The 14,256-nt window shown below is 56.0% G+C and overlaps 1 protein-coding gene across 1 annotated transcript; it reads left to right on the top strand.

Annotated features, from left to right (window-relative positions):
- Positions 1–6,480: 6,480 nt before the first annotated feature.
- On the top strand, positions 6,481–14,230 carry RPS10 (ribosomal protein S10). The gene is made up of 6 exons (XM_074163116.1): positions 6,481–6,558; positions 7,395–7,544; positions 7,991–8,162; positions 11,558–11,635; positions 12,040–12,095; positions 12,666–14,230. Exons 2-6 carry the CDS (start codon positions 7,395–7,397, stop codon positions 12,705–12,707), a joined length of 498 nt encoding a protein of 165 aa, XP_074019217.1. The 5' UTR covers positions 6,481–6,558; the 3' UTR covers positions 12,708–14,230.
- Positions 14,231–14,256: the final 26 nt, after the last annotated feature.

Genomic DNA, 14,256 nt, shown 5'->3' with positions numbered 1-14,256 from the left:
AGGGAGGATGGGGGGGGATATGGACCTGCTCCCCCCTCTCCCCCCCCCCCCCCCCCGCTCCCCCTCTTCTTTCATCCTTGGCCCGTGTGTCTGCACCCACCCCGGGTTGCGACGCCTCTGCCAGCCCCTGCCACCCCACCGCTGCCGTCAGGGGGGCTGTGCTGGGACCCTCGCCCAGGGCAGGGACCCCAGGCTCCTGTCCTGGTGCCAGGAGGGTGCTCAGCACCCCCCGGATGGGACTACATGGGGTGCTGTGGCCTGGGGCATGGGGATGGGGCAGGCAGTGGGGTGCCAGCAGCCTGCAGCCGGGTGCGTGTGGGTGTCTGGCCCCAGTGTCACTGCCTGTCACTGTGGGGCTCTGTTAGTGCCACAAATGGGCTCCTTCCCCCTTAGGCTGCGCTGCTGGGAGGCTCTTTGGGGAGCTGAGTGAGGATACCCCCGGGGTTCCTCATCCTGCTGCTCCCTGGGGTCCTTGTCCCTCCGGCACAGGACGGGACAGAGCAATGTGCTCCCCCCTTGACTCCCCCGGGCGCTCTGCCACCTCCGCGGGCCCCAGGAAAGGGACTCAGGGAGGGTTTTAAGGGCTGAGCTGCGGCTCTTGCAGAAACAAACACCCCAAAACGCCTTTGGAGAGGCAGCCGGTGCCGCCTCCTTGCCAAATGTGCCAGCTGGGAACAGGCTGGCAGGAGAAGCAGAAACGGTCCTTCCTACCCAGCTGGGCTGGGGAAAAGGGGGCTGGGGAAGGGGGTGACGGGGGCTGTACCCCACTAAGGCTTCCCTGAGGCCAGAGAGCCGGGCAGCTCCCTCCCCTCTGCCATCTGCCTCCTGCCGAGCCCTGGGGATTGTGCCGGGGGTCACCCAAGGCTTATCACAGGATGCGGGTCCCAGGGGGCAGCAGGAGGCTGGAGCCCTCCCACGCCATGGATGGGGCTGCGGGGGAGGATGCGGGTGGGGGTGACGACAGGCTCTCCCCCTTTCGACCGCCCGAACGCGCCTGCATTTCCCCCAGCTCGCGGGCAATGTCGGGGAAATTAAAAGCCAGCAGGAGACGAGCGCTTCCAGCCGAGTAACCGAAGCCGCCCGCAGAAGCTGCAGTAATGAGGCTGCCAGGCTGCTGCCGCCGGGATCGGGTTGCCCGGAGAATGCGACCCGGTCCCGGGGGGGCTCCGCCGGGCCTCCAACGCCGGCTCAGCTTTCCCCTAACAAGCGCCTTCGACTGCTTAATGAAGCTCGGCGGGGTTCTCCATCCCGCCTGCCTTCCGGCTCCTTCCAGCTTCGTGCCATCCGAGCGTGTCTTCCCACCTCACAGACAGAAAGGCCCCCAAAATATTTCATGCCCGGCTGCAGCAGGCAAGACCCAAGTGATCTAACTCTCCCTGATCCCGACACGGGGATGGACTGAGGGTGCCGATTAACTGGGCATCATCCTTGCATGCAATGAGTTGGCAGTTCTCAGCGCAGGGTCGCTGCATGGGGCTGTCCCAGCTCCCTTCTGCCCCAGCAGCATCCACGCTGCAGAGGAGCAAATGTTCTTGGCATAAAGAACCGGGTGACAAACGCTCTCCAAGAGGGTGACGGGGGGCACCTCAATGACTTGGGGGGGGTTCCCAGTGCTAGCAGCCTGGGATGTGGTCAGATGCGGTCCATTCAGGGAGCACCAACCCACATCTTCCCTGGCAGCTTGGGCTGCTCCATGCTGGTAGCAAGCAGGAATGCTGCCACCACGGCACGAGGCTCCCACGATGAGTGTCAGCCAGTTCCTTCACCAAAAACTCGGCCGCGACAAACTTTTCCCTGGCTCTCGCAATCCCACCGCTTACTATTTCCCGCGGTAAGTCATTTCCCCTCCTGTAAAATGAGTTTCCTTGCGGGAAGCAGCAACCAATATTGGCAGGAAATAAGCCCTGATTTATCGAGCCACTTGCCGCTCTGAAATTAGGGCTCTTCGAGCGCCACGGCAAACCGAGGAGCAGAGTAAATTAGCCCACACCGTGCCACAGTGGCTGTCAGCAGCCTGCCTGCGCAGCGAGCCGGTGCGGGCAGGAGAGGAGGGAAATGCCACCAGCTATCAGCCGCTCTGCCCATCACCTGGCCACCAGTGCCAGCCTTTGCACGAATAAGGGGGGGCGGGGGGAGATTTTCAAGCCCAGCTCCCCCTCTGCCTCCCGAGCAAGGAAAGGAAAATGCATTTCCTAAATCATGGCAGAGCCCCCCCCATTATGGTGCTCTCTGCTGAGCGGGCTGGCACCGGGAGCAATGGGAGAGCCCCTGGCCCATGGGCACTGCAGGGAAGGCTGCTTGGGGATGGGGGCAGAGGGGGGTCCGGGCACCCCGCTTATCACAAACCCATCCCTAGCCTCTCACTGTCCCTTCCCACTTAATACCGGGGCAGAGAGGAGTGTGAACTGGGGCTTGGGGGGGCTGGATGGGGCTGGTACCCCCCGTGCTCGCCCCATGCCCAGGCAGCCCCTGCGGCAGATGTGCCGCCAGTCCCAGGAGCCCCCTCGGGCTTGCTGGGGAGAATGCAAGCGTGGGGCTATTTTGCATCTCTAATTAGCAGCGGAGGATAATTGGCCGCTCTGCTGCAATTACGCAGAAAGGCAGCCATTGTGGAGGGCCCCAGCGTGGGGCAGGTGCTGCCAGAAACCCGGCTCCCACCGAAACAATCCCCTTCTTGTCTGCTCATAGCCAGCCCTGGGGGCATCCTCCGAGCCCTTCCGGGGAAGGGGCCAGGCATGGGACATAAAGGCTCCATTTTTCCTGGGAAACCGCATGGAGCTCGGTGCAGGCAGCTGCCTGGGAGGAGCCCTTACGTATCCCCCACGGCCACAGCGATGGCGGTGCTGGGGACTTGCTGCCTCCTTCCCCCCATGCTGGGCCATGCCGAGGGCAGCCGGACACCGGCTGGGACCCTCCGGGAAGCCACCAGCTGGACACAGCCTCTCCTCCTCTGCAGAAGCATGGCAGGGTCCTGTGTTTGCCTCCAAGGTGTTGCCCAGCTCCATCCCAGCCCCAGCAGCATCGCCTCCCAGCACAGCCAAGGGGACCAACAGGGTTGGGGACACAGGATTTCCAGCAAGGGGGATCCCACATAGGGCCAAACCCAGGCTTTGGCTCGATGCAGGAGGTGGCCCCGGTGCAGAGGCACTTTGCCGGTGTGGCTGTTCCCTTCCCTTCCCCTTCTCGCCCTGCCCCTAATCATCACTAATCGATGCCTGCCAGCCGTCCGGGCTTGCCTTCCTCAATCCTTTTACAGTTAAATCCCGTCCTGCTGCAGGCCCTTCGGCAGCTGCGCACCCTGGGCAGAGGTGGGAGAGGAGGGGGCCAGCGCCAGCTGGGGGGGTCCGGATCGGTGCAGAGCCCAGGGCAGGGTCAGCACCATCAGCAACGGGCCAAGCCGGTGGCTGATCAATTCCCGAGTCTACTTTGGGCTCCTGCAAAGGCAAAGAACATTTCTAAGAGGTGGGAAGGACCTGCGGGGCTTTGGATGGGGTTTCGGTGCGATGGGAGCCGCAGTGTGGCACTTGTTTTGAGGCTGGCGGTGCAGTCCCCTGGCTGGGCCAGCTCTGCTGCAGCAATGGCCTTGCTCCGAATATTTGGCTTAGGGATGAGGTTTGCCCAGGGAAGGCGGTGCGGGGGCCGAGAGAAGCGGGAGCAGCCCCAGAGGCTGCCGGGGAAGCTCTAATCCGTTTAGCAAAGCGCTTGTTTTGCCATTTCCAAGGCAGGCGCAGGAGCAGCCAAGAGGAGGTGCAGGCAGAGGCGGGGAGTGCGGCAGGACGAGGAGGGCAAGGGCAGCTCTCCTGTTCCATGGGACGAGCCGGGAGACGTGTTTCTCCCCGGGGGTGCTGTGATTGTCACAGAATTCCCGGAGAGGAAGAAACGGGGCGATGCGATGGTAGCGAAGTCCCAGGATGGCAACGGGCAGCTCCAGGCACCTCACGACGTGCCACATCCCTCAGCCCTTCCTGCCCCAGGGCTGCACCAGCCTCCAGCCCGAAAGGCTCAGCCACAACCCCCGGGTGGATATGAGCCTCCCCCAGGTGGATATGAGCCTCCCCCAGCCCCGTGCACCCCCAGGGACCCCGCTGCTCCCTCCGGAGTCCCTAGGGTGGGCAGGGGTCCCTTGGACCACCCCGCTCACCCTCACGCAGCCCCCAAATTACAGCCCCATTGCCCCGTGTACCTCCAGAGCTCCCACCCTGGGGGCAAATGTGGGCTGGGGGGGGTGAGCGTTGGTCTCTGCCTGCAGCTGGGAAGGCAGAGCCCCCCGGCAACCCCCGGGGCTCAGCCTAAGCCGCCTTGCAGAGCCTCAGCTCCCAGCCAGCTGCTTGGGCGCTGCAGTGCCCGGCCGTGCCCCTGCGGCTGAGGGGATTAGGGAGCTCTGGGGGGGCTCTGCCCCACAGCACCCGGGAGCCAGTGCAGGCTGAGCCCCTTGAACCACAGGGCTTGGAGCAAGAGCCTGTGTTTGTCACCAGGTAAGACGACGCCAAACGTATCCCAGGGAGGTGGGGGGGGGGGGGAGGAGAGGGGCATGGTTGCTGCCAGCCCCCCAACTGCAGGCTGTCCTGGCTGGGGTCCCAGACCTCCATCATGCATCCACAAGGGGCTGGAGGGACCCCACACCCAGAACTGAGAGCAGATGATCCATCACCAGTGCCAGCCCCCAGCCTGGCAGGGTGTGTGTGTGGCCCTGGGGCATCCCTGGGCCCGTGGTCAGCGTGTGGAGCCAGTAGCCCCCCACCCCGGGAGCCCCCCAGAGCCCTGCGTGCCGTGAGTGGGCTATGGGGACGATGGCCACAAGAGCCGGGCCATGCATGGGCTGGTGTGGGCTGCATCCCACCAGCCCCACGGTGCCGCGTCTCGTGAACCCACAGAAGCTCAGATACCCACCCAGACCCCTACCCAGACCCCCGCCTGTTGCTGCCGCTTCCACCAGACCCCAGCTCCCCCGGGAGGCGCAGGCAGCAGAGCAGGGACCTGCGGGAGCCACACTCCCCTCCCACCCTGCCAGAGACACCACGAGGCCAGGAAAAACAGGTGACCCCAAAACTGGGGGGGAACCTGAGGCAGATGGCGAGCCCCACTTGGCACAACCCAGCAAAAGTTTGGAAATGGCTTAAAAATGGGTCAGGGACCTGCTTTACCCAAGTGGGTTTCATTTCCCAGCAAGCAGCCACCAGCATGGGGGGGGGAACCCCATTTCAAACCCACCAGCCAAGACCACCGAGGGGACTTGGGGTGCCCTTGGAGTGACAGCACCGTTGCAAGTCCCGGGCATCCCACCCGCCATCTGGGGACACAGGCACCGTCACCTGCCATATGCCGGCAACCCTTGTCACAGCAAGCCCCCAGCCAACCCACCGACGCCAACCTCCCGCCTCGTCGGGAGCCACGTCGACCCTAAATCCATCCGGGAGCCGCATGGCGGTACCTTTGGGACGTGGGGGACGCCGGCGGGGAGCGGGGCCGGCTGCCTCTCGCCGGGGCTGGCTCTGCGCATCGGCAGGAAGGTCACGGCAGATGGGGAGGAGGGAGGTAAAGATCAGCACGGGGATTAGGGAAGCATATTTAGCCAACCAATGGCCGCCCCGGCGTAACGACTCCTTGGCCGCACAAGGTGAAAACACGACTGCGGAGACGGATGGGAATAAGCCGGGTGGCCTCGGCAGTGGCGGTGGCTGGGGGTCCCCAGCCTCCCTGTCCCCCTGCATCCCCTCCCATCCCTTTCTCCTTCCCTCTCTCCTTCCCCTTTCCCTTTCTATCCCCTTTACCATCCCCTTCCCTTTCCCATCCCCTTCCCTCTCCTCTCCCCACTCAGCAGCAGATCTGGGGGTGCCATGTGGCCAAGCCCCCCCAGGATTTGGGGTCTCTGAGGGGGGAGTGGTGGGGGGCAGCAGGGACATCTCCTCTCCACCAGCCGTGGGACCCTGCTGCCATCACTCCTGGGGTGTTTCACCAGGGCAGGAGCAGCCCTGGTCAGGGGGGACAGACGACACTGCACTGGGTGGCCCTAAGGGGACACAACTCCTGTCCCCCTCATTGCGCACTGCCCGGGGCCACCATGTCCCCCACCCCGGACCATGAGGCTGGGGGCGGGGGGGGGGCTGCAGGCGGGGGAGGGGGGCTGTGGGTGGCCCCTCACCTCCTGACAGGGCATTTTGGGGCGCAAAGGGGACTTTGTGTGCCTCCAGCGCGCCCCGAGGGGAGAGAGACCCCCCGCCCCCCGAAATGGCCGCCGGTGCCCGGCGCGGAGCAGCTGCCCCTCGGGTGGGGAAAGCAGGCCGTGCTTGGGAGAACTGGGGGGGTGGCTCTTCGCCCCCCGCCGGGGTGCGACCAGAAAGTGTCGCACGACCGCGGACCCCGCGGAGCCACCGGTGACAATTCCCATCAGGCACTCCAGCGGGCAGCTCCGTTCTGGGGCTGGAAGGGCCCTTCGCGGTCCGTTCAGGCAGCGCCGCAGCCACCCGCGCCTCCAGAGAGGGGCCTTTGGGAGGCCGGAAGCAGCGGCGCGGCGCAGGCGCCCTCCTTTCCGCTCTTGGGCCCGTCGCCGCCGCCACGGTGAGGCCGCGCTCCGGGCTCGCATCGGCCTCGCATCCGCGCCATCCCGGGGCGGCGACAGGGGCCGCTGCTCGGCAGCGACGGGGAGACACGGCCCGCCCTCCCGCGGGGGGATTTCCGCGATGAGGCGGGATCTAGGCCCGAGTTTGCAGGGCGGGGGGCGCTAGGCCGCGGGGGGGTCCGGTTACCGGAGGGTACAGGCCTTGGGGCTGGGGGGCCCTGAGGTGGGACGGCTGCTCCAGGCTCTCCCCACCCAGGCTGCAGGACGGGCCGCGGCGGGAGCCCCGTGGAGTTCTAGCGGTGGCAGCGGGGCCTTCCGCCTCGGGAGGCTCCCATGGTGGAGGGCCTCCACCGGCCCCGGGGCGCCGAGCCCCCGCCGGACCGGGGCTGCGGCTGGCGAGGGTGCCCCGCTGCTCAGCGAGAGAGTGAGAGGTTTCCTGCACTCTCGAGTTAAGCGTGTATTAACAACAGAAGCACAGGTGGAAGAGCCGGAACAGGCCTGACCCTCAGCTGGGTCTTTCCCCGCCCGCCTCAGCCCTTGTCTCGGCCAACAGCAGGTGGTTCACGGTCTTTAATACGGTGGTGTGATCTAATGTTAAAGAGTAAAAATTGGGACTGCTCGGTTTTCCTTCACAGGAAAACAGGGGGAAGGGATTCCTGCCCAACAGCTCAGGGGTTGAAACGTAGCTGAAGAAGTTCTTACAGGAGACGCTGATCTGTGGGGGTTTATTTAGACTTTTCATACAGTGTTGTTATTTCATTACTTCTGGTAGACTCCCAAGCACACTTGTCTTAAATCAGCAGTATTTACTGTCTGCTCCTTACCTGTTGTTTAGATGTTGATGCCCAAGAAGAACCGAATTGCCATCTACGAACTCCTTTTTAAGGAGGGAGTGATGGTGGCCAAGAAAGATGTCCACATGCCGAAGCACCCCGAGCTTGTCGACAAGAATGTGCCCAACCTCCATGTCATGAAAGCGATGCAGGTACGGAGGCCAGGGCCGGGCATCGGGGCACACGAGATCCTTGTGTACCTGTAAATAAACATCGTCAGACATTATCAAATAAACATCATCAGATGTGTTGCTTTCGCTGTTTTATTCTCATTACAGTTGTTTTCCCATTTGCTGTTTCCTCTTTGGTTTATTGTTCCCCACAGACTCTAGAAGGTTATTCTTTTGTTGATGCCCATCTCTAGCTCGGTTTTTGAAGCTGATACCTCTGTGTGGGACAGCCTTGTATTTTCTCACAGTATAGGAACAATGCTGTAATTTTGTCCTGTGAACGTTTATATATAATTTCTAAATTTTTATTCCCTGCATGCCCCAATAAGCTCCTCTGTTCCTAAAATCATCTGATTGAGGGTCTTGATCAGAGATGTTGAACGATGATAAGGATCGTACGTGAAATAACTTGAGAATTCTCTCTCTAGTCTCTGAAATCCCGCGGTTATGTGAAAGAGCAGTTTGCGTGGAGGCATTTCTACTGGTATCTCACCAACGAGGGCATCCAGTACCTGCGGGATTACCTTCACCTGCCCCCTGAGATCGTCCCCGCGACCCTGCGCCGCAGCCGCCCGGAGACTGGCAGACCCCGGCCCAAAGGTAAGCGCTGGTTGAGCGGTGGCTGCCGAGGCAGCAGGAGGAAGCAGGGAAGGAGGTTAAGTGTGTTAGACAGCGCGGGTGTGGTGGGCGCGCAGCTGAACGTCAGCTTCCAGCGCAGGCTGGTGTGAGTTGCTGTGATTTTTTTGATGTATAAACATTAATAGACCAAGGAGGCATGTGTAGGTTTTATTGCTTGTGTGTTTGGGACTGGTCTGATGGCCACTGGCCTATTGAAAAGTTGGAGGGGGCTAGAGAAAGCTCGGAGACTGACTGGGAGAAAAACGCTTTGTGTGTGGGACAGCCTTCTCTGGTAACAGAAGTGCCTGGAGCTGCTGTGAGCAGATGTGCTGAAGCCACAGGCTGTGGACTGAGGTACCAGCGTGGCTGAGGTCTGAGATGAGGGTGTCTTTAGCTGTCAGGGCTTTTTGAAAATTGTTCTTGTCTTTTGGGAAGAGCCTGCAGTAATCACAGCAGTTCTCCCTCAGGAAGGGGAGAGCTAATCCCTAGTCCTGCAGGTACAGAGAACCTTGTCTCTGCCTGAGTTACCCTTCGAGTAACTGCCTGGGGGGCTGTTGTGTAAAAATTGAGTGGCCTTGGCTAGGATTGCTGAGATAAGGAACAAACCTGCCTGGGGATGTGGCACATGGGCACAGGATTTGATGACTGAAAGTGAAAGCTAAGCCTGGGCGCTGGATGTGCTTCAGCTGTGGTACCTGAGGTCAAGGTGGGTACCCGAAGTCCTGGCTTTATCATGTACACTTAACGAGCTGTTAGACAAGTCACATTATTAAAGCTACCTTCACTTTTAAAAAGGTTTATAACAAATACGTGTGGTATGTTGGGCTTGTGGTTCTGATTTTTTTTTTTTTTTCTTGGTGGGTATTTCATACCCTAAAGTGAAGAAGATGCTGGTTGTGCAAACAGATGTAACAGATCTGCTGCTGATGGTGACTTCTCAGATTGCCTGCAGCTGCCTCTGCGCAGGCACCTCCCTCCAAAAGAATCTGTAGACCCACCTGCAGGTGGCTGAAACGTATTTCCAGAAGGTATTCTTCTCTGGTTGCAAATAGCAATATTAAATAATACAGTTTAGGTTGCAGACCTGCCTGTTTAGTCCATACGAGGCAAAAGCTGCACTTTTTCCCTGTGGATCCTTGATACTGGTGTATGGATGGCTTGTGAGCTGTTTCAATATCCTTTGTGGTGGGCAAAGTCATAGAGTAGTACAGTACAAATAATGTCTTGAAGCCACTGTGCCCCTCAGTTCAGTTCTGGAAAGATTACTGCGTTCCAAGCTAAAAATTCAGAATAGGAAGGATGGTTACGTTGATGGTATGCATTTCAAAATGCTCTGCAAAATCCCTTTGGTTTGGTTTTCCTGGTTTCTTGTCCAGTAGCAGAGAAGAAACACCACAGTGTGGAACATGGATTGTAAAATTGCCCAGAAGATCTTTGGGGAGGTCAAAACTTCTGGATACTTAGAGAAAGGAGAGAGAAAGTTGCTGCAGCTGTGGTTGGCAGAACAGCATTGCTGGGTCTCTAGGGGAAGGAAATGTTTCTTCTCCCACAAGGCAGGAGGTGGTGGGTCTGTGCCTTGTGTGGAGCCGCCTCTTGTGTTTACCAAGAATAACGTAGTAGGATGTCATCCTGCCCTTAAAGCAGGACTTGCTCTGTGAAAGGGGAATCCTACCTGACAAAGCTTATTCTGGTAGATGGCAGGAGCCTGCTCTTCCTGCTTCTGAGCTACATCGTATCCTGTCCCCAAGGAGGGGACAGGACAGTGCAGAAGACACCGCACTGGGGACGGAGGCTGTGGGCACGGGGTGCTGAGGAGTTCACCTGCAACTCGTGCAGCTTGTTTCTTAGCCTAACAAAACTGCAGCATCATCTGCTTGAAAGGAAAGAATTGCATTGAAACTAGGAAGATGATGGTTTCTTTGATCTCTGAGCAGCTTTGGACGTTATCAAATTTACCCTTTGGATGTTGTGTTTATCCAGTGAGCTAAAGAAACTGCGTATCTAATGGGCGGATGGGGCTCACAGTTCCTGGCTAGAGTTTGCTCAGGGTTTCTGTGGTGAAGAAGCTTCACCTTGCAGCATCACTGCCCTTTTCAGTGCAGTGCCAGTGACCTCCACCAGTCTGCACCTTGGCAGGGTTAGCTGGTGGGGTTGCCCAAATTGGCTGTTTCTGGGCTGTTTCTCTGTGGATTACCTGCCTCAGGCTGCAGCAGAGGAGGAGTCGCAGAGGTGTGTGTGGATGGTGGTGCAGAATCCAGGCTTATGGGTCTTGCTTGACCTCTTGGGGTGTTGGGGGCCTTTTATGGTACTTCCATGCAGTGCTACCGATTTTCTCCAGTAAGGCTTGGTACACAAGCTGGAACAGTCTAAAGCAGGTTTTAGACTACTGCATATTTGATATTTGCAATCTGTTACAGATGTAATTGAACTGTTAGAAATTAAGGATGGGCAGATCTGAAGTTTAAAAAAACATAATCCATTGGCTAGGGGTTGTATTTTAATGGTTTAACCTGACAGAAAATAAGGACATAGAAGCACTGGGAGGATAAGTTAATCTGTGCACATTGTTGGGTAGTGTTTCTCTTTGTAGTAAAAGCATCTTTTGTAAGAACTGGGTTTTGTACGGGGAAAACTAGTGGCTATGGTGTATGTCAAGACTGTAGAAGTGCATGATTGGTGTTTCTTGCAGCGTGTGTGAGGCACTGTGGTGGGTCAAGCAGCAACTGCCCCTAAATGTGTCTCACTGCCTGGTGCCGAGGGAGTGTATTTTATCTTTGATGCTCAGGGGGAACCCCGTAAGAGGTTGGCAGTTCCACCACATCTGTTTCTTTCCTGCACGTGTTCTGTCTTGATATTAATCTGATGTTACATAGATAATCGGCTCTTAGTTTTATTAATCTACTCCATTGTGGAGGATTTGTGATACTGATAGGGTTAGCTGTATTTTAAGTTGGGATCAGAATGTCCTGCAGTTTGCGATTTAGCTATGAACAAGCTTGTTGGATGTGACAAATTCCCTGTATTTTTTATGTTATTTTTTTATTATTATCATTAACTTTTGGCTCGTTTCTTGATTCTTCTGGCTGTTGAGATGAAGATGACTGAGATGATGCTTTAAATGCATTTTTCACATTATTTAACTTCAACCCAAGCACAGTCTGGTGCACTTCAGCAGATTTTACCCTTAAAGTAAACTTTTCCTTATTGCACCACTTTTTTTGTTTAGATTTATAACGCTGAGCTGCCTGAGGTGTGCAGCTCTGCTGGTAGATCTAATGGAGGGCTTTTTTCCACCTTGAGATGGAGGGTCTCCCATGGAATGAGTTGGTTGTGTCCTGGGGGAGCAATGTATTTGATGGTGCTGTTTTCACTTTCAGGTCTGGAAGGTGAACGCCCCGCGCGTCTCACTCGGGGCGAAGCTGACAGGGACACGTACAGACGCAGCGCCGTGCCACGTGAGTGTCCCTTGTGTTGCTGTGGGAATATCAGGCCGACCTTGCTCTTTGTGCAGCTTATCTCTTTGGGAGGCTTGTCTTTAGTATTGGCCTCCTTTCAAGAAGAAAAGGGGAAAATCAGACTCCTGACGTAGCTTAGGCATTTATGCAACAGAATGCGTCTGTATTTGCTTATGGATATGATTCTTTTCTTGAATTTTCTCAAGCTGGACTGTGGGATTTTCTGTGGGGTGGGTTCAGTAACTCTCTAACAGTGTCAATAATAGCTATTTTACTAGGCTATATCTAGCCTCAGTTGTAGTCATGTTTGATTGTAAACCTGTGATTCCAAGCAGGCGGGCTGTACTTGGGGAGCGGATTCTTTGGTTGGTAATGGTTAGTAACTCATTCTTCTCTCTCTTCAGCTGGTGCTGACAAGAAGGCCGAGGCTGGTGCTGGAGCGGCCACTGAATTCCAGTTTGTGAGTATTTGCATTGGAGATTTGCTGCTTTTATTGAGGCTTTGATAGGGAGAAAGTGGATAGGTCGTATCTGCATGGTGCTGCTCAGGAATGCCAGCTGGGGTGAGGGATTTGGCTCTGGCTGTGTAAGAGGGGCTGGCAACCCTTACCCTTTATGCCCAGCTCCGCTTGCTGCATTCCTCTTGAGGAAACTATGTGGTGGCCTTGCTGCTGTGACGGGAAGTCAGTGACGCATTTGAGAAGCAAGTCGAGCTCTCTGGAGGAAATGCATGATTTTATACTTCCGAAATATAAGAGTTTTAGACACGATCCACAGAGTTGGCGGGGATGGGTTGGTCTTGTTCTTAGGCTCACTGATCTGGTTAACCTGTCTCAGATAGCTGGTCTCTAACAGATCAGTGTTAGGTTGTGCTCCCAGCTTTATTAAGCAGGGGACACTTATCAAAGTCATGCAAAGCTGAGGAAAGGCAGGTAGCTCTTTTATGATGTCAGTGGTTCCCGCTGCTGTGTATTTGCCACTGTCACTTGCTTAATACGGTGACTTCTAATGCTCTTCCTTTTCTGTTGCAGAGAGGTGGATTTGGTCGTGGACGTGGTCAGCCTCCTCAGTAGAACTTCCTGCTCATGTTTTGTGTATAATAAAATAGGTGAAAATGCCACCTGGGTTGCATCACCGCGTCTTATTTAAGTGCATAAATGTAGAGCTCACAGAGAGGTGACTCAAATCTTTGGCATGTGTAACAACTGTAGTGGAATAACTTGTGATTAGAAGCAGATTATAGGAAGGAACTTTGTAGATGTGGTGGTTACTGATGTAGGGTTTCCCTGGTTCGTAGAGGTGGTTCTTATGGAGGAATGAGGAGCAGAAGAGCTGCAGGCAGTTTTTCTACTCTGCTCAGGAAGACACTCATTTTTGGTGATTCCTAGTAATGGAGTAAATCTGAGCTGAGAGACAATTCCATTTTGCAGACAGAAAATTCAGCCAGTTCAGGTGTGTTGGCCTGAGCCCCTCTGTGAATTGGACACGGCCAGTGCAGGCAGGTGAGCAGTTTCTTTATCCCAGTTCTGAAAGCACTGGGTTAATTAGAGGTGGCTCAAGAAAGATGGGATATTTGTGACAGCACCTGCTGCTGAGCAGAGCCAGGGAGCACGGGGTCCCCTGCAGTGTGCAACCTACCAGTAGATGTCACCCGCCAACTAATAACAGGATGATGCTAATTAGGAATGGGTTTCTGTAGCCTGGTAAATGGTACCTTGTTCAGGGCAGCCTTAATATTACACAAGTGCTAGACACTAACCCAGGGAAAGGAGTTCCTTCCAGTCCTGGCTTGGGGTGAGGGAAATGGTCGGCATGAGAGTATTTCCTATTTATTGATTTTATTTCTGGGGGAGTTGGAACTGTAGGGAGAGACTAGACGTTTCAAATCTTTGTTATAACTGATCCATCTGCTTCCTTTGAAGTTTGTAGGTTGCAATTTAGCTAAACATAATCCAGACTAAACTTGTTCTTAATGGGAATGTACATTAAAGCAGCTCTTTCTTCAGCTTTGCTAGTGCTATTCTTGAACTTCTGGGTTGCCTGCGCTTGCTGGGGCTTTTTGTTCAAGTTTCTGCTTATTTTATCCTGCAGTGCAGTGGTAATGCTTCCACTTGCTGTTACGCGTTTCTAGTTGTGATTCTGTTTGGGAAGCAGCCCTTGTGTTCAGCAAAACGTTTAGCTTCATGGGAAATTAAGCAACTATTTCAAATCACTGTAGGACTCCGGTGTGTGGCAATTGGTATGAAGTGCTAAATGTTTTCTTCTGAAAGAACATTTGACTCATTAAAGGGAAGATCCAAATGAGCAAGTAAAGATTGCTTTTGGTTTGGGGTGAAGAACACTAATAGACTCTTGGGGAAGTATTTCCCGCATCTCCTCACCCACCAGTCCATCCCCAGCCTGGGACGGGAGCTCTGTGCGGAGGAGAATGGATCCATCCTCATCCTCTCAAAGCTTTTGAGTGCTCGGGGTGTGAGGCATAGCTGTCAACCGCGTCTGCTCTCTGGATGGTGCCTCTAGTGGGATCCACACCTGGAAAAGAGCCTTTTATTCAGCGAATACACAGTATCAGAAGACATTAAAGGCTTCTTGGCTTACCCTCCGGTTTCGACTGTCTCATGT

Source organism: Numenius arquata, chromosome 24 (genome assembly GCF_964106895.1).
Source record: "Numenius arquata chromosome 24, bNumArq3.hap1.1, whole genome shotgun sequence".
NCBI lineage: Eukaryota > Metazoa > Chordata > Aves > Charadriiformes > Scolopacidae > Numenius > Numenius arquata.
The sequence above is the reverse complement of the archived record's forward strand: the minus strand, read 5'-3'. Positions and strand labels throughout refer to the sequence as shown.